This window comes from Bombus bifarius, unplaced genomic scaffold, assembly GCF_011952205.1.
Source record: "Bombus bifarius isolate JDL3187 unplaced genomic scaffold, Bbif_JDL3187 scf7180000007984, whole genome shotgun sequence".
Classification (NCBI taxonomy): Eukaryota; Metazoa; Arthropoda; class Insecta; order Hymenoptera; family Apidae; genus Bombus; species Bombus bifarius.
Window position 1 is genome coordinate 3,538,780 of NW_022884367.1, and position 19,420 is coordinate 3,558,199.

The 19,420-nt window shown below is 39.7% G+C and overlaps 1 protein-coding gene across 2 annotated transcripts in view; it reads right to left on the reverse strand.

The window, feature by feature from the left end:
- The window catches only part of LOC117204823 (nuclear pore complex protein Nup88), a 72,242-nt gene that overhangs the window by 233 nt on the left and 52,589 nt on the right, over nucleotides 1-19,420 (reverse strand). Inside the window, exons 1-12 of one of the 2 annotated variants that reach the window (XM_033442586.1) lie at nucleotides 16,858-16,959; nucleotides 16,383-16,552; nucleotides 2,911-3,009; nucleotides 2,458-2,644; nucleotides 2,276-2,373; nucleotides 1,872-2,067; nucleotides 1,506-1,666; nucleotides 1,342-1,427; nucleotides 958-1,202; nucleotides 722-832; nucleotides 424-650; nucleotides 26-271 (exon numbers count right to left, since the gene is read on the reverse strand). In XM_033442586.1, the coding sequence (XP_033298477.1) occupies nucleotides 26-271; nucleotides 424-650; nucleotides 722-832; nucleotides 958-1,202; nucleotides 1,342-1,427; nucleotides 1,506-1,666; nucleotides 1,872-2,067; nucleotides 2,276-2,373; nucleotides 2,458-2,644; nucleotides 2,911-3,009; nucleotides 16,383-16,552; nucleotides 16,858-16,944 (1,913 nt within the window). In that variant the 5' untranslated portion in view covers nucleotides 16,945-16,959. Of the gene's footprint in view, nucleotides 1-25; nucleotides 272-423; nucleotides 651-721; nucleotides 833-957; nucleotides 1,203-1,341; nucleotides 1,428-1,505; nucleotides 1,667-1,871; nucleotides 2,068-2,275; nucleotides 2,374-2,457; nucleotides 2,645-2,910; nucleotides 3,010-16,382; nucleotides 16,553-16,857; nucleotides 16,960-19,420 lie in introns of those variants that run through there. The other variant, XM_033442585.1, reaches the window with a different exon arrangement.

Genomic DNA, 19,420 nt, shown 5'->3' on the forward strand with positions numbered 1-19,420 from the left:
TTTATTACACGATAACAGTACACACATTTGTCCCAAGTTGTTTTTGATGGCGTTTTCTTGATCACCTCTAAAAACAATTTTTCTTTTCTTTCCAATGTTTTCATTATTCTCTATAGGCCCAGTTTGTTCTGATTTTGTTTTCAGTTCTAGCAATTTGATTTTCATTTCTTCTATTTTTATTTCCATTTTCCTTAATTCCTCTGCTTCTGCTCTTTCAATAGGAGTCATAGACGGTTCCTTGTAATTCACTAGTCGTAATACTTCTTTTGCTCTGTAAACCCATAAGCTTTCATAGTAAATTACTGTAACATATTATTGGTATAGTAACCATAACAGTGTAATGTTTTGTTAACATCTTTTGTTAAAGATCGAAAATACTAACAAGATTTATGATTTAGAGTTCAGACTAATTACGTGACTTACCTTTGCGCTAATTTTTCTTGCTCATCCTTAATATCTTCATACTTTTCAGCCAACTGTTCAGCAGTCTGATGCAATTTTTTCTTTGTTTCTAGCAAAGTATCTAATTCTTTTAATAACTGGGTTTTTATTACTTTCAACGCACGCATTTTCTTCCCGATTTCTTTCCTCACTGTATCATGTTTGACAAAATATTCTTTACGAAAGACATCCGTGGCGTGATATAAAAGCTAGTTACGGAAATCATTTTTTTTTTATTTTCATTGAAATCAATCATTTATTTATTTATATTATTTAATACCTGTAAACATTCCCGCGGAGTGACAGATTTCGAACCAATTTTGATAAGGGGTTGTGATGTTTCACGTTTTAGCAACCTTTTTATGTACATGTCGAACGTCTCCTTGTTTACCTATAATTTATATCAGATTATGTATTAAATTCTACATGAAAATAGCAGAATGTTTTGTTTAGTTTGTGTGATATAAATATATAAGATGGTCATTAAGTAACTGAAGAAAAAAATAGATTGCTCACTTTTTTTTTTTTGTCAATTGTAAGCTCTGGAAGCTCGATTTCTGGAAAGTAGTAAAGATCGATAACAGAACGGGTGACGACATCACCGGTATGTAACAAAGCTACTAAAACGCATGGCTCCTGCAGTAGTCCAAATCCAAGAATTGGTGTAGCTTCGTTTTGTTCTGTGTGCTTGGTTCTTCTACAGATTAAGTACTGCAAACTGGGTTGATTCGATAACGATGGTAAACATGTATCTTCGTTTTCTGAAAGAATTTACTTTCAGAAACAGTATTCGGACCACACCGAGTAAATTTCAATAAATATACACCGGTTTTTTCTTGCAGCTCGATAAAATAAACAGAATCAAAAATGTAAATTAACCGAAAAATTAATCTTTCTTGCCTTTCGAAGCGTTTATGTATTCATCTAACTGAGAAACCATCGGCAGAGTGATCATGTGGATTCCAGCATTGTGAGAACAGAAATACCTATAAAGAAATTTCATATTTATTACGCTTATGGATACGGAATAACTATAAAAGGAATAGATAACTATAAAAACTTACCTCGACTTGTTATGCTTGTCAGCGTGAAGATGTATCGGACAATTATATTTTTCATCGTTATCTGCGAAAAACAGACCTAGATCTATTTCCACGCATTCATAAACGTATAATGCATCCTCTGGTGTGTGAAAATTGTAAGTCGAACTATACTGTGACCAAGTCTGAAAGCCACAAATGTTGATTAAATACAGAGAATTAATTAATTTCAAATTTTTATAAGAAATATCTTCTCCTAAAAAATGATTATGTATGATTCGATGAATCTGCAAATTTCGAAATACAGACGATTCATTGGATTACGAATTACAAAACACTACGTAAGTGTAAAAAACAAATTGCAAGGAACAACTTAAAAAGAACACTCACCGTTCTATCGTTATCATCGTCGTTGATCGTTTCTTCTTTCAACAAAATTGCATGATAAATCTTCCCAGTAGACATAGCGACGACCACTATCGGCGGTGTAGTTTGTAGACACATGATGGAACACGAGTCTATTCCATAATTATCGTCGGCTGGAGGATACATAGAGAGTGATCCCGATACCACTGGATTTTCATGACTTAATCAAATTAATAAGCACACGTGAAAGAATTATTACATTGAGGAGAAAATTCTTATAATTTTTATACAATGTTATGATATGATAAAACCAAAAAGGACTAAACCCATATAAAAAAATAAGATGATAACGCGATGTAAAAAGTTCGATCAGTTAATACGAATACCGATAGAAATTTCAGGGACTAAAGGAACATATAATCACGTACACATCGTGCAAAATATCTCCACGAACAATAAGCACTTCTCCATTTCCACGTAGAACCAGAATCGGCCATTCAATTTGATTCCAATCAACCACATTATCCTGAAATATAATACTCGATAAAATTTCTTTGTATAGTACTATTTTAGTGCTATTTTATAATATTTCTTAGTCCTGGAATTATACCTTGTTGATGTCTTTGCCAATAAACAGTTCTGGCCTGCGTAGAGTAGGCGTTGCGAAATCAAAGTCCACCGCTATGTCACCCAAAGATGTGAAGTCTGGTATCCTCGATGGCGAACCAAATGGTACACGACCAACTTTCCAGGATTTTAGGTACTTTGGTTTATTACCCACTTCGCATTCGTATAAACTGGCAGAAGATGAAATTATCAGTTTTAAGATATTTTCTGGCATATTTTAAGCCAACCGTACAGAACTTCTTGTTCGATTAACGATTAAACGAACGAGAAATTTCAGAAATTTTGAACGAAAGACTAAAATTAGACGGAAAGAATAAATTATACTCGCGACGTATAAGAAACGTTAGTCTAATCCAAGTATATAATAATGTTTAGCAGACTTAGAAGATTAATGGAATTCTATCAGAGTTACTGTATAAGAATAATTCTTAATTACCGAAATGTATTTTCAGATGTTAGAACTAGCAAATGAGAGTCATTCGTAGATCCTGGATGCCATCTTGCCTTCCGAATGCTTATCGTTTCATTGTATACTCTAAAAGGTAGGAAAACATTATATATTTATTATTAAAAGATTGTTGTTATATAAAATATGTCTTACATAATGATAAATTGAACATGACTTGCTAAGCTCGCATTCATAATTCAATATTACTAAGCTCAAAGTTCTAAAAAAATTCCGCGAGTTCCGTGAGAAAAGTTTTTAAAAGTCGCGCACGAAAAATTCTTTTTCCTCTAACTGGTCTCGTCTTTATACACTTTGTCCATCCGTCTTTAGGCGTGTCCTCGTTAAAATTTAAATACATGGGAAAATGTTCTGTCCAATGCAGAAAAGTTTATGAATTTTCGGGAGCATCTCCCAGTAACGTCGTTGACGCTGTGCACGGTCGTCTGCCAGATATAAGTTAAGTACGATACACGTATATCCATGTGTTCATCAACAGTAATTAAAAGGTTCGTTATTGTCCACGTGTAATTTTTTGCACGAACCATAAGGTTACGATATGGTTAATTGTTTTTATGCAAGAGACGCAAAATATTTCAAAGTTATGAATTTCCAGTGTTTTTCCCAAGTGGACAATTTCTTTCACTAGAATACCTTCGATCGTTGGAATAAAATATTTAAGACGTTTAAAGAAATAGCAGATATTTGACCTGCATAGAAGAGGCGCACTTTGCTATTTTCAACGTATTGCTTACGCAAATATAATATTTGTTTTATACGTAAAAAAGATGTTTTCTTTTTCGATGATAATTTCTGTATTTATTGATGCCTTTTTCTAATATAAATAAATAAATAAAAGGTATCGAATGTTCGATGAACGGTGCATTTTAGATCTGCTGCCTGTCTGGCCATTGTCTTACCTGTTCTACTTGTACAGTCTCACGATAAAAAATAAACCATCTACAATAGCAATTTCATGATGTTTTAGGTACAGTAATATAACAGTAATTTAACATTTAACAACATCGCTGATTAATACAGCTTAGAAGTAACTAAAATGTGTCAAATATGATTTCGTTTCCTATAGTAACACTAATAATATGGACAAACGTGTCTCTTATTATTTCATTGCGAGTATAATTGAATAACATTGAATTCTTTTCATTTCTGGAAAAATGCGTTCTTCGCAATTTATGTGGTTGTTGTCAGGACCAGCGACACCTTGACAATTAAACGTAATCCTCGGGAGGAAAATCTCTAATTCGAACACCGAGAAAAGTGTCGAAAGCGAGGTTCGTCCCACCCCGTCGGCCTTTTGCTTAGTTATCCCGACGTGTCGTTATTTAACGCAAATTACCCTAATCTTTCACGATCGTCGTACCCCAGGCGGCATAACGAAAGGAATACAGCAAAGCGTGTCGCGGTGTTTGTTTTTCACGGGGACGAGCCGGGGACGAGCCGGGGACGAGCGGCGACGATGGTCGCCTACATTTCGTATATTTTATTATTACTCTCGCACTTTCCGTGGCTGGACACGGTAACGCTGGCAAAAGGGGTTGACGGTGGTTAGCCGTGGCCGTTATTAATGTCCACGGCACAGCGTTGGCCAGAGGCAGGCAAGGAGCGTGCAGAGGGGGTGGGCAAGAAAAAGAGAGAATCACGCAGAAAAAGCGAGAGAAAGGGGTTTGACGCAAATGGAGAACGAGAGAAAAGCGGAGGGAAGAGAGAAAAAGGGCAGGAGGAAAGAAAGGGACAGTGAGACGAGGAAAAGCAGGAGGAGGAGGAAGAGCGTTGGAAAAAGAAACAAAAAATCGATGGGCATAGGGTATCGTCGACTGGTTACAGTGGATACACCAGCGACAAGGACGAAAGCAACTTTACCATCACCAACGCTCCCGGTTGCAAAAGCACGCCACAGTTCTTAATAATTGATAAAAATGTACGCACGCACGCATAGAGACAGAGAGAGAGAAAGGGAGAGACAGACAGAGAGTCGGTCGAAAACCAGACGACGTGGTCAACCCCAGCGCCTCGGTCTGTTCTCCCTACCCTTTCCGTTCGCGTCACGTCGTTCTCGCTCGGTTTTTCTCTTTGGGTCGGCCACCTCTCTCTCTTACCCCTTTGCACGCCCAACCTTTCATGTTTCGTTGACAAAGGCACACGCAACGATTTATTCGCACTTTGCACCGCAGCCTCGCGGGGATTTTTCTTCGTTCTGTCACAATTTTGGTATTATCAAAATTTATGGCTATCCCTACCACGGTCGCGCTGGACCATACGTGTTCTCTATCCCCACCAACTACTGCTAACCGGTTTACGTGTTTCTAAATGCCAAAATTTCATCGTGCTTCTCCGTTCCCCAGTTGATCTTTCTCGATTCAGAAGAGAGCGCTAACGATTCTTAAATGAATGGGTGGAGACAAGAATAGGTTTAACATTCTCGGTACTAATGCTAAGCGACAGATTTAGACTTTAAATTATTCGATTTATCTCCGATTCTTTCGACCAACTGTTAATGCTTTCGTAGTTTCCATAATGTTATCTGATTTTTATCGGGATCAGGATCAATTATCATGTCCTATGTAAGGAGAGCGAGTCCTGCAACCAGGTATTTATAATTTATTTTACGATATATCGATTTGAAATTCGATCGCACGGGGCAATCGGTTCGTCGCAAGCTCTTACAGCGCTGTTAATTCAAGCGCAGCGGCGTGGTAGCCGGTTCGAGCGTGAAATCTGCGAGATCATATTCTTAGGTATGTGGTTTCATTAGAGTCTCAATTACAAATCTGACAGAGTCTATTATCTCAAAGGAGAAAAATGTGTAATAATGCTCGAATATTTGGACGCGAAGCACGCGTCGACTAGTATGCCGCTGTGTCAACTATCGCGGAGCTACGGGGGAATTTCTTGGCCGGAAGAAAAGAAAGAGAAGCGCGGAGGGCAGCTGCTCGAATCTAATTAAGAAATTCTTACACGGCGGTGCCGCGCATTCTGCCACACCCTTGCGCCCGTGTGCTTGTACACTTCTCTCTCGTCAGAGGCGGTTCTAGAAAAAATTAAAAATAATTTTTCCTACATAAACGTATTAACCTCCGGGCGGAGCGGAGCTTTTTACGCCGCGCTTTCCTTCCAATTTGTACAAAGAATGGCGCGGACCTGACTTCAAAGCGGATCTTACGCAGTGTCGTATCATTTTGTTCTAGAAACTTTTCCGTCGTATTTCCCTTCAGTTGTGCGCTTAAGTTACCTGCAAGCTTTCGTCGTGGCTTTTCACCGACCCCGCTTAACCCTCCTACTCGTATTCCCCCGATAATTTACCAAGCTTGTTTGTTCACTTCCTCGCTTTTCTCCCGCCTGGCTGCGTTCAATTGTCTTCAAATTTGTCTGATAAAAATACTACTGTCGACGAGCTCCTAACTTTCTATTACGAATCCAAATAAAATAGATTTTTCGAATATGCATTCTGAGAATAGAGCGAATAGATGTGCCGAGCGGTTGAGAGTTTTTTTTTTTTTCGTTAAATAAAAAAGAATATTTTAGCGAAGAATTATCATATAAGGTGGTTGCTGTAGAGCTACAGTGGTGCAACCAGGAAAGGAAGTATTTTTACATGAAACATTAAATCGAAAGTAGAGAACGAAATTTGGTTGCAGACAAAATTTTACGTGTCCACGTTTTAATTTCTCCGACTATAATCAAAGGCTTTGTCATTTATCTCCATAACATCTTTCTCGTTGAAAGTTTCATAAAGACACCAACCTACGTATGGTAATAATTCAATTCTATAATAATAAATCACAAACAAACAATTGTAGATTTTTAGAGAGTCGATAAGAATTTTTACACCAGTTTGAACAGTTTGTAAGACACAGGCTGCTTGATTTCCTGTTAAATAGAAGCATCCTTGATTATCGATACCTCGTCTTTCATCGTAGACGTCGCATACAGCCGGGTTAACGAGTTATGTCTAATCTATGCATCCGCTTATCATAATGGCTCTCGTTATATCGTGAGCATAGCTTCCTAAGCCCAGCAAACCGCCCCCTCGACTACCGTTGTCGTCTGTGCCCTAGCCACCCTCCTCCCTTATGTACCATGCCGCCGCGGGAACGTAATAAAAATACTCCAAGTAACTGAACGATATTACGTCGTTACGGGACCACCGAGCGGAATTAAGTGCTCTGCTTTCTTCTCGAACATTGATGTCGATTAAGTACCTACTACATATGTATACGCTTGAAATTTGGGATCGCCTTCTCCTTTTCTAAGAAAATTTTCCAAGAAAATTCTGTCAAAAACTGGAGACCTGAGAGTTTGGAATCGACCAGTACAAATTTATTAAAATTACACGCTCATTTATCTATGTAAATGCCAGATTTTTTTTTAAATCAAACATGCAATGTTTACATAATATGGAAGTAAATTTTCACTTATTAATTTTGTTTTGTTAATTTGAAGATGGCGGGGAAAAATACTTAATCGCCACGCTATGTAAGTACCATTGTAAGACATAATATTCCACTTAATTTATCGTTGCTATCTTACCACTTCTGTAATGAACACTTCGCTCTATCATTCGAGTATTACGCAAAAACTTTCGAGCACGATTAACACGCACCTTTCCGCAGCTTCTTCTACCAAAGATATCTCAACCACTTCGAGAGCTTGAAGCTTCTGACTTTTTTCGCGTCCTCTAAAATCGAGCAATTACAAGAGAAAAAATATTTTAGCAGATTAAACAAGATCATCGGAGCATCTAGGATGGTGTTAGACTTTGCCGATGCGATCGAGTTTTAAATTTGATTTCGATATCATGAACGAAAATGTTGATTATTCAATGAAAAAGTACATATTAAAAAATCCATACTTTGGTAATTTAAAAAGATGTGAAAAAGGTGAAAAAAAATAATTTCTCGGTAGTATAACATTCCTTTCTCCTTCTGATTTAAAACTGGAATTATAATATAATATATTTCCTCTGATATTAATAATATTTTCAAAATATCAGTTATTTATCAGATATCCTTTAGATCCTCGTTTTTTTCAGGAATAAAATCAAAATCTATTTCATATGTGGGATGCATCGGTCTGAAGGTAACGGCGAACGAGAGATAAGTGAACTCTCTCGCTTTCATCTTTTCCTTCTCGGCAATAAATCCCGGGGAAAAAACCTATCCGGATCTCCCGCTGGCCTTTTCGCCGCTTAACCTAAAAATTCATTAGATTATAAAGCCATTAATGCTCATACGCGCGACCGGATTTCTCTTTTGGTTAGCCGGGTCCTATGGTCGAATTGATATCCTGCTCGGCTAAAACTTTGATCGCGTTTCATTTGGACTTTCGTCCGACTGCATTCTTAATCAGATCATTTTCTATAATTTGCCATAAGAACGATGTATGGCGTAAGAGTAAACGTTCACTGTCGCTACGATCATTGGGAATTTTTTTTTACACCGATTATAATGAGAATTCGTCAAAAAAGAGCGTAGTAATTTTCACGAAATGTCTTACAAAAATCAGATATTACAGCGTACTATCTGTTGAATCGTTCCGATCTATCACCAAATTCCTATGGCGATCAATGTGTTAAATTAAATTAACCCTCTACAATCAGAATTTTTGTCTGTTGATAAAAAGGAAATGAAACCGCGACTGCTTGTGTATTTACGAAAAATGTAAATGCGCGAAAGAATGAACGCAATGTGCAAGAATATCTCGAGTAAAGTGTTTGCTGCGATACTCGGGCGAACGAATCTAATTTCGAATCTCGAACGATCATTTTTATCAATACAAGTAATGAAATGAAATTTAAATAATTTGAATATGCATACAGAGAAGTAAGAACGACGCGTTGCTTGTTAACAAAGATGCGATGTAAATCTATCGACGTTTTACTGCGCTCGGCCGAAGAGTAGCCAGATCCGCGAGAAGGATATTTGGCGTCTCTGTTGCGAGTCGCGTGGATGGGCCACGGTGAAGGAAGACGCGCGAACGATGGTGTGAGGGTGGCCCATAAAATCGGGATGTTACGCAAAATATAACGAGCAACGTTCTGCTGGGCTGGCTGACGCTCCTGTCGTAATTCATCCGGCTCTCGCTTGCGTTCTCCTTCCCGACGACACCTGCGTCGGCAACTAAGCCCGTTAATCCTCGAGGTTGCGTCGCGCTTTCATCGCGGCCATCGGTTTCCAACGGCGTTCCTTGCCGCTACTTTGTAGCCTCGTCCTGCGTGCCTTGTTTCTCGATCCTCCGGCCGCGACGTGCCGCCGCTCCATCCCAACCAGTCATACTTGAATCGTAAATCCAGCGACTCTTAAACCTAAAAACTCCTTGGATTGTCTACCCTGAGGCTCTGGATAGAAGTACGTGAGAGAGGAGAAATGGGTTGTAGGTTGAGAAAAGTGGGGGAGACTGTAGCTAGAGAACGAAGAGATAAGAAGAATGTCGGCTTTTTATCTTTTACACGATTTCAGAAATTCGCTGATTGTTTCTGTGGCCTGTATTTGTTTCTGTATTCGGATTTGGACAGATTTATCGACCACGTGTGGATCAGATTGAAGAATACACACGTAACGGATTTCAATTTCTTCTTCTTACAGGCGAACGAGATTATGATTGTTGGCGGATAATTGAATATAATTTAATCTTTATGATCGACGCTGTTCGTATACACTGACTCGTAGAAGTAGTGTTTGGAGCATTTACCATAGGAAGCTTTCATAGATTACATTATTTACAATATTTTCTAAAATGTTATTGCGACAGTAATCGTAGCATATTTTATTCCAGCGGAATTACAGATTCCGTTCCATTGAACCCGTAAATCACCTACAATCTGTTTCATTAGATCTTCTAACGTAACCACGTACTGATTAATTTGACCGAATCTGCTCGAACTACCACTTGAAAATAAATATCGTATCTATCAATGCTAAACTTCTTAAATCAACAGAATTCCAACACCGAGTTGTTCGCCGTGCTCCTAACGATGCTAATGTCGTCTATCAGGAGGAAAGACTTTCTAGGCGAATTTTCAATTCTCGGACCACGCAGCGGAATCATGCAAACGAGCCAGATCTGATAGAGTATGAACGAAGGACGCGAGGGTGATGGAAAGGGAGCAACAAAAGCTCGTCGACGAAGAAGGGAGAGAGCGAGAGAGAGAGAGAGAGAAAGCTAGAGAGGGGCGGGCGCGGGATAAGGGATGAAGAGAAAAGGAAGGAAAATGTAAGGTCCATGGTGCGGTAGCCTCTAGCTGGGGCCACACGTACCACGGTAATTAAAAGAACCGACAGATGTCTCTCTTTTACCGTGGGGTTTTATTTCGTTACGACGACAACGACGACAACGACGACGTCCAGGACAATGACGACGCAGACGACCACAGAATGCGTCTCGCGTATTTAAATTTTCCACCGGCGTTCCGGCTGGGAATTCTTTGATTAGAAGAACCGTCGCAGCTGCCCCCGCAGGCGTACCGCGATTACCTAAGTGCGTGTTTTTTCTACGTAGACGCAGAGAGTCTATGGTACCTTTTTGCTGTTTTCACCGCGCTAAACTGCTGCGCGTTTGTATACGCGTAGAATGGTGTCTCCCATGCGCGCCGACGAACCTCGGCGAGAAATGGTGCCGGGAAAGGAGCTGGAAAGCTATTCGAGACCCGCATTGTTCGTGCTTGTGATCTTGAAGACAGGCGGGCCTCGTATGGCTGGCCACGTTTTGTCGTGTTCATAGCGAAAGAACATTGGAATTAGATTGCCTCTCTTGGGGCAGTTTTCGAATATGCGTGGTCTATGGTTCTATATGGAGAAGAGACTGTGGAGATGAGATTTTTACCTTAAAGACGATTACTAATAGGAAAGTTGTTTTAATCGACTCTCTGACAGTGTAATAAACTGTCGAAGAATTCGGATTTAGAAAATACTAATCGTCCCTTTAGTCTCAAGATTTCTGCGTCGTTTCTGGTATCGGATACGAGAGATACATACTTCTCCTCTTATAGGACATAAATAAATAATAATAATCATTATTATTTATCAGGTCGAAAGAAAAAGAAAAGATTCAGGAAACTTCCATTCAATCTTTTCTAACACCTCACGTTATCGAAGGAATTGGCACGATTAGCGAAACATAGCCGAACAACGAGATCCAAAACTTCCTGTTCGCGCCGGATTACCACGATCGCAATTACAACGAAGCGATCCTCTAATTTCACTCATCGCCACTTGTATTTCACCTCTTTTGTTAACCGCTGATTCGACGAGAAATATCGTTCGGCCGGCAATAAAGTTTCGCGCCGCGGGGGCTGATAAAGCGCGGCACACATACCGTGGCTGGTGTAGGGGGTGGGGTACGGTCACGCGCGGCTTCTATATTTTTCTCCTCGGCACAGCGGCGTGGTGACATTTTTCAAAAGGCGCGGATATCATCGGGGACCATCTAAATCATCCCCGACGCGCGGTCGAGTACGACGCACCCTATGCTCGGCCTTTGCAAACACCGCCCCTCTTACCACCCCTCGAAAATACATCGGTCTGTGCGTTGGAAAACCTGGTGATTTTCGTTAGTGCTTGCTCATCGAAAAAAAGTTGGGCGAAAAAAAAAAAAAGAAACGAGTAAACGGGGTGGAGAGGGCGGTTTGAACACAGGTCAGGTCAGGAGGGTGGCGATGCGGAAGTGGTGTGTGGAGACACGCGGCTGGATGGGCGAGAGCACGTTGGATTACCCGTCGACCGAATGTACGAATGGACCGCGTGTGGTTCTCCGAGATTAGCCTCGGCTTTATATCGGGATTACATATGTAAAACCATTAGGTTAAATCATTTTTTAAATAAACGCATCCTATCCCCTTTCGCCGGTGGCCGCGACCGGCGCCGGGACAGATACGAGGCCGGCCTGCAACAGCCCTTCCCGAACCAAAGGGGTGAGTCCACCGGACTCGTGCGTACCACTGAAATATTCCGTAGCACGTACGGTACGCGCGTGCCGGATCCACCGGTTCTCGTTTTGGAAGACACTTGAAGATTAATTTGAAATGCTTGGCGTTGCTCTTGTGGAGTTTGCAGTGTGTAAAGTGTTTTGAGAGCCGCAAAGTGTGTTTAGAAGAAAAATTATGAACATTTACGATGCTTTCCACGCGAAAGGCTCGATAGAAAAGCGAAACATGGTAGCGAATTTCTACTCTTCTACGAGTCTCCGCAGATCTTTGTAAAACGTATAAGTTAAACTAAATTTCTCAGTGAGATATGCGTAAATATTTGAATACTTTCTCCGATTGTATTTTCCTTACCTTTTATATTCTATATTCGATATATTAAATATAACGTTTGCCTTAACATTGCGCTAATCTTAGACTCTCGAGGAAACTTTAAAATGTACACTTTTATAAAGTACACGAAGATAATTAAGAGAAAACGTATCTTTAAAAATTCCCGTGACTCGTTAAACATATTTTCCTATTGAAAATGTGTAGATTACAATTACGTATTTTCTCTACCCAAATTCCAGCAAGATTCGTACCGGCATTTTTTTCTTTTGTCAGGAGAACGTCCCAAGGAGTAGCGAGGATCAGAGAAACTGGAATCAACTCTCGAACGGGGACACAGCATTAGGGGTTTACGAGGTGAATACTCGAGGGACGATTCGGAGGAACGTTTGTCGGAGGTGGAGTGGTTGAGCGGTTGGGGTGGGGCGGGTAGCGCGAGAGGTGAAAATTATTCATAAACGTAGGCCGGTTCGCGACGTACGGAGCGAGGGAAAGAGACAGGAAACGGGGTGCAGAGATCTCTCTGGTGGTGCGCCGCGTACAGAGGCCGAAGCTGAAATCTACCGAATATTAAGGTAGGCGAGGTCCTACCAGACCGCATAATAAACACATAACGGTAATCCTTAAAACAATAATTAGCCGCGAGAGCCAACCAACAGGCGACGATCTTCCGGTAGTGCACGAAATAACGCGCTGGTTTCGTAGTCCGTTTGTCGAATTAATACCGCGATTCGCGATTCTGCGCAGCGACTTACTCTTACTCCGATCCAACTTATATACACGCGAAAATTGCAACCTTCTTCTTCTAACGATTATCGCCCTTAACGAAGGCAAACTGTTACGGTGAAAATTACATAGGCGACCTGTCGTGCTTTCAAATTTTTCATTTAAGCAAAGGTTGATGTTCCGGTATAATTTCAAGAGTGGTGATCAACGCCAGTATATAATTGTCCATTGTTCGAAATTTAGTTGATGTTATTGCTTCTTCAAGGTGATAAATCGTATCTATAGAACTTTTTATCTATGAGTCTTGAAAAGGATATATTGCGTTTAACAAAAGTGTTTGCGATAAATCGAGTCTCGATGTGGCATAAACAAAGATTTCTAAACTTCAGATTATACCTTCGATAAACTTAGAGGGAATTGTTGCCGTTGCAAGGGCTTTTTATTCATCTGAGTACGTATCAACAGGAGATTTAACTTGTTAATAATTAGCGAAATACAGACATTGTTCGTTTCGTTAATTATAAATTGTAAGAAATTCATTAGCAATTAGTAGGTGAAATAGCGGAGGCCAATAAAATCTGAGACTCTCGTTGGCATTTGAAATAGCCAAGTTACCAAAGGTAGGTGGAGAAAGTCTCTAGCGAAGAAGAGAGAAAGAGAAAAGAGAATAGGTTTTGGATGGTGGAGGTCGAAGAAGAGTGGAGGCAACGCGAGGTGGTAATAGTTTTAATCCGGTGTCTTGAAGTCGGGATTTGGTGGCGTAGCAGTTAGTGGCTGCTGGTAAGTCCAAGCGAACCCACTTCGCGCTCTGATATCATAATCCGAATAATCACTATTATTGCCGTCATTTGCTTAATCCAAAGCACGGTCGCTCGGTTTTCCACGCTTCGAAGCTTGGGATCTACCGGCCGATGAAGACACCGAGCACACTGTATCGAAACTATTATATTTTCGTAGCATTTCTACAGAAACTGCTTGAATTACATTAAACACGCGTTACACGATTTGAAAATTAACAAGTAAATATGACATGGTAGTTTGAATAAAAAACTATAGTTGAACACATTTCATTCTTCATGAATCGATATGCAAATATTTTTTCAGCGAAACTTATAATTGCCATGATTTTGGTATATTTAGAATACAGGCGAATTAACGTAAAAACTACGAAGTCAATTTGATATTTAGTAAATTACAAAGCATAAGAGAATATTCTTATAAGAGAAACTAAGATTGTACTGTGTTTTCAAAATTAAAAATTACGAAGTACAACGACTGTTTGAAATTTTTGCAAATTGTCTAGTGACTTACGAATGAAAGCTACATTTACTCGAATATCGCTTCGTATTTCGAGCATACGCGAAAATATGTAAAATATATAATTACACCGTAGTTAATTTATCGATAATTGAACGATAAAGAATACATCTTCGATGGAGCTGAAGATCAGAAGTTAGAATCTTACTTTAGATACGATCTCATCGTCATCACGATTCGTCCAACGGGATGAAACGCAGTAACGACGCGACGTCTAAACTTTTAGTTCTTTGGGAGAGAGCAAATATCTGTCCGCGGTGGTGGAAGTTTCACGGGCAATAATGCATAAACTCCATTTAGCTGTGTTTAAGCCGACTGGAAGGAAGGAGACATTAAATCCCTGAGATTCGTTCTAATGGCCGCGACTCTCTTACAAACTGTTCCGCGGCTCTTTTCCGCCATACATTTAACCGGAGGGGGTTACGCGTGCGTTCTTATAAATTCCCTCGATCCTCGGCGCTACGGCGGCTCTGTGTCGCGGTACCAAGGTAGAATCGCTTAAGTGAAATAACGAAAAAACTTTAGCATAAACTGCCGCTCTTAATTTGACCAGTTTGTTCAGGTTGGCCCACGCGGTTCATGGGGCTAAACGTTTTCGTTCGTTTCCGGAAAAACTTGGGAATTATGAATTAGCGGGAAGTCGGCAGGAAGGTAATGCATTTATTCCAGGCTGGACTTATTATGAAATTATAATGCAAAAGACAACTTGGAGCGAACGGCTACCCTTTTACCACGTTGAATTAAGTAGCATCGTCGTCCATCGTAATTCAAATTAATTTGAATTTTCCTTCCGTTCGTCCCCTTGCGATATCTTACGCTTGTCTCGTTGCTGGCCCGCTCTTCTGGATGCTGCCAAGTGATATTTCAGCTTCTTGGAAGCCAAGCGATATATGATCGCTACTTATCGCAGTAAAATCGCTAGAAACGATAGTAAATTCTAAGGTAAATCTTAAACAACAAAATGTTTGCGATGTTTCCATTTTTTAATTGTTGGAGTTAGCCGATGTGCTTTTTTCTGCGTTTGTTTCACAATATATGAGAAAGGTAATCGGTCATGATGTTAAAGAATAATATACAAGGTAATGTAATAACTCCAACCGTCTTTGATATCTCTCTTATTCTCAGTGATATGGAGAAGATCTTCTTCTATTTTGCCATCTCTTTCGTTAATTCCAGATAAATTACGCAGACATCCCGAACGCATGTAGACATTCACAACTATTCTAAATTTTAATTAGACGACCATGTTTTCTTCCTTCATACCCAAATTCGAAACTCTCTTCTCGAATCTCACTTGCAATGAACAATCGTTAAAAATTCCTGTTCTTACATATATACATATACACACACACACATATATATATATGTATATATACACATGTAAACTCTTTTCTTTGAACGTCATAACGAGCAAGGTAGTTTTATATGTAGCAGAGCACTTATGACGACATTGGCAAAAATAAAAATTCGATTGAGCGAATGGTATTAGAAAAAGAAAGGTAGGAGATGGTTGAGGCATAATCTTGAAGCTTGTGGCTAATTGCGCGAGGTTCTAATCACCCGAAAGATTAGACAGGAGTACGCGAAGATGCGGAGAAGTGACAGAGGCGGGCGCGGAGGGTAATGTTACACGAGGCAGTAGTCTTGGTGGCATGTGTCGTTGATGAGGCGGTTAGTATTCAGCGGTGCTTTCCGAGGCTGGAACTTTTGAAAACTAACCGAGTAAAGCCACCTTAATTCCATAAGAGGGAGGCCAAAGGGGTTCGGGCGTCATCGTAACACCCTCTTAATTACAGGATATTAGGACGCCCACAGGAGCCACGGAGGTGCAGGAAGCCAGATAGTGCGATTTATTATTCGCGGTCTACCTTATCTCGGTTTTTAGGAGCCGGATTTCTTCGTCTGTAAACTTCTCTCTCCATTCTCGGAGATTGATTTCGCGTATTTGCTGCACGGATTTTCCTACAACTCTGAATGAACGGATACGTTTTTTGTTTACCGCTATTTCTATTTCGACGAAACCTCTATGTGCACTATACATATACATAAGTACATGATATACGCGAATTTAATAGACGAATTATTGCGTCAAAATGAGTTTTATGGGGTTTTAAGAACATTTGTCGACGATTTAGGTTTGATTGTTACTTACATGCAGAGTATTTCTTCTTTTCCACCTTGAAACATGGCATCCTTGCCCCAACGTTTGGGAAGCTCCATGAGAACTAAGCCTAGATTGCCCCACAATGCCAGTTGCGTGCCAGTCTCGTTAATTAATAGATTCTTTATTTCGAAGATCGGAATATCGGTAGGTCTAAGTTTCTGGAATCATACGAAAAATAACAATTAATAAAAAAAAAAAATAAAAATGAAAGATCAAACTAAATAGAAACGAAAGAATTCGAAAGGTTAATAAACGACGAATAGAAACGATGAATAAAAGTTTAATCATTTGTATCTTCGATTCAATAAAAAGTTGTATTCTTATGAGGAATAATTATTGTCTCATCCCTTTCAGACAAACCACTGCTACTCGCTACCATCGAGAAAAAGAGAACAAATAAAAACAAAATGCACAAGACCAATAAACGTTAAGTAGAATTAGATAAAAGTTTGATCGTTCGTACCTTCGTCGGTATTACAATTTTAATTTTCATCCGTAACGAGATATTTCCGGCGACCCCTGAAATTCCAGTTCCACCCTCTCCGCGCATCGTCTATCGATTAATAAACTTTATAATACGATCCTGCTCCTCGTTTGTTTTCCAGTTTGATTTTTATCACGATGGTCCGGGAAAAGGGCAGGTGTACGACAAGCCTCCTTCACCCCTGCCACCACCCTCACTGTCGGGATTTCTCTTTAACATCCCCTTGCCGCGCCACCCTTCGCCACCCTCTTTCGCCTCGATATTTAATTTCGAAGTAAGTTCGCGAACGCGAACATCATTACAGGCTGGCAGCCCCGCAGATGGGGTATCGGCGTGTATCAAGGGGCAATTATTTTTTTACCCGAGGGTAGTTTTTGCCAAGACGATGAACGAGGACCAATGGTATCGAATGTACTTCTTCCATCGTTCTTTCAATGCCTACGACAGCAACCATGGGAACGAACAGAGGCTGGTTAGGGTGACGTTTAAAAAAAAATTGTGTCGTTAAAAGCTAAACGACTAAATAGCGAAACGAATGTTTTTACGATTTTTCTTTTTCTTATACCGATCTTTGATACGTGATTTGTATTTTATATGCTTGTTAAGCTTTTAAAGATACGATATTTACAGACAAACGAAGACTACTTTACAAATATTTTCTTTACGATGTAAAATTAAGTACCTAATTATTTAATTCATTTCGAGATTTCCAAGGAGATATTTTCATAAGAATATAGAATTTGTATAATCGTATCTACTTTTAGCAGATGTCAGCTGCATAGAATTATTCTTACAAACCGATCCATCGCAATACTCTACATAATTGACTAACAAATTTCTTCTACATTTACGACAACCAGTATACTGTTTGTTCATTTTGCTACGAAACATGCCGAGTAATAAAATCGTTCCTCAATGAGAATGGCCTCGGTGAAGTTCTCCCTGCCATCGTGTTTGATTTGCGGGGGAGTAAAAGTGCGAAGCTAAGCGCACCGTAGCATCAACGAAGAAAAGGCAGAGTCTAGTGCGTTTAAAAGTTTCCTTCTCATTAAGACTTATTCTCTGGGGACCTTGGTGGCACGCAACGCGAGAAAGCAGGAAAGAAAACTAGAGAAGAGGGAACGAGGAAGAGAGAAAGAGAGAGGCAGCCCCCCTCTCGCTTTCTTGCAGTTAGAAACACATTTATTAACGGCAGCTCATCTCATCGCGCTGTTAAGTACCAGTAAGAGAGTGCTCTCTCCCTCCGTTATCCTCTCAGCGAGAGTTCTCATTCACTTTGGTAGCTGTCTGCTGTCCCATCCAGGGGTGAAAAGAAAAAAGACGTCACATCGTCGACGCCTTATTAATTCGGGAGCTGAGGCTGCCAAGCAAGGAGGAAGGTGTCGCGGGAGAGGAGTCCTTTGAAGAAATTAAAAGAACAGAGGGTATAATGTGAACACATCCATTCCCTGACCCTCTTTCTCCCTCCTTTCTTTGCAACATCCTCTTCAGCGTCTCTCTTTCTCCCTCTCGCACTTGTTACCAACTCTGGCAGCATTAATTCCGGTGTTTCACGTTTCTGTTAAATGTCAGTCAGCCGGACGTCTTAAGTCTTGTCACGGTTTCTTAAAATCCGACGTACACACTTATTCACGATCCTTTGTTTTCCTTCCTCTTCTTTTCGGTCTTCTTCTTGCCGTTGAATGGATTCCGTGCTTGTTAAGTTTCAAGATTAATGCGAATTGCTGGCGCGAAAAGAGATTGCGAACGGGAAACCTCGCCGAAACGAGTCGTTGAAAAATTTTGCGACGCGATTGATGAAAGATAAAAATTGTAAACGACGTACAGGTAGTTTTTGGCAATACCAGAGTGTTCAGGTTTTTGTGAAATACTGAAATATTGATCCTCTTGTACTGTGATTAATTAATTATCGATATCAGCGAATGGACAGGTTACAAGCTATAGACTTTTTTTATAAGAATACGAAAGCTTTACAATTTTAGTAACTGAAATAGGATTTATATAGTTTGTCGTAATAATTTATGCGGTAGAAAAGCACAGAAATTATCCGAGGAAATGTTATGGATTGAAATGAAAAAAAGTTTTTTGTAGTGGAAGGTTTATTCTTTTTCGAATATGGAGAAAACTTTTCATTCCTCGTAGACTTTGCGTTCTTCAATTTACTCTGAGACAATATTAATGCACGGAAAAAAGTTCATCGAAGGATAAACTTGTTAACTCTTCTAGTGTTTGATCCATATATAATATGTACAAGAAACGTGAAAGGTATAACGTACGAGCAAGCTAAGATGTTTAAAATAAACAGTCTATTTTATGAAGAATGATTCAAATACAATGATATATTGTAAAGCAAAGAAAAAACATATCAAATGTCTGCAAGCAAATGCACTCTTACTTTGTCGCATTTCGCGTTTAATGGAAAGACATTTCATAGAAATATTACTAGCGAGTCAGAGAAAAAAGAATTTACAAATACAATGTGTCGTTTGTTATGCTAAACGTATAGATGGAGAAGGTTTAAAAAAGGAACAAAATATTATTG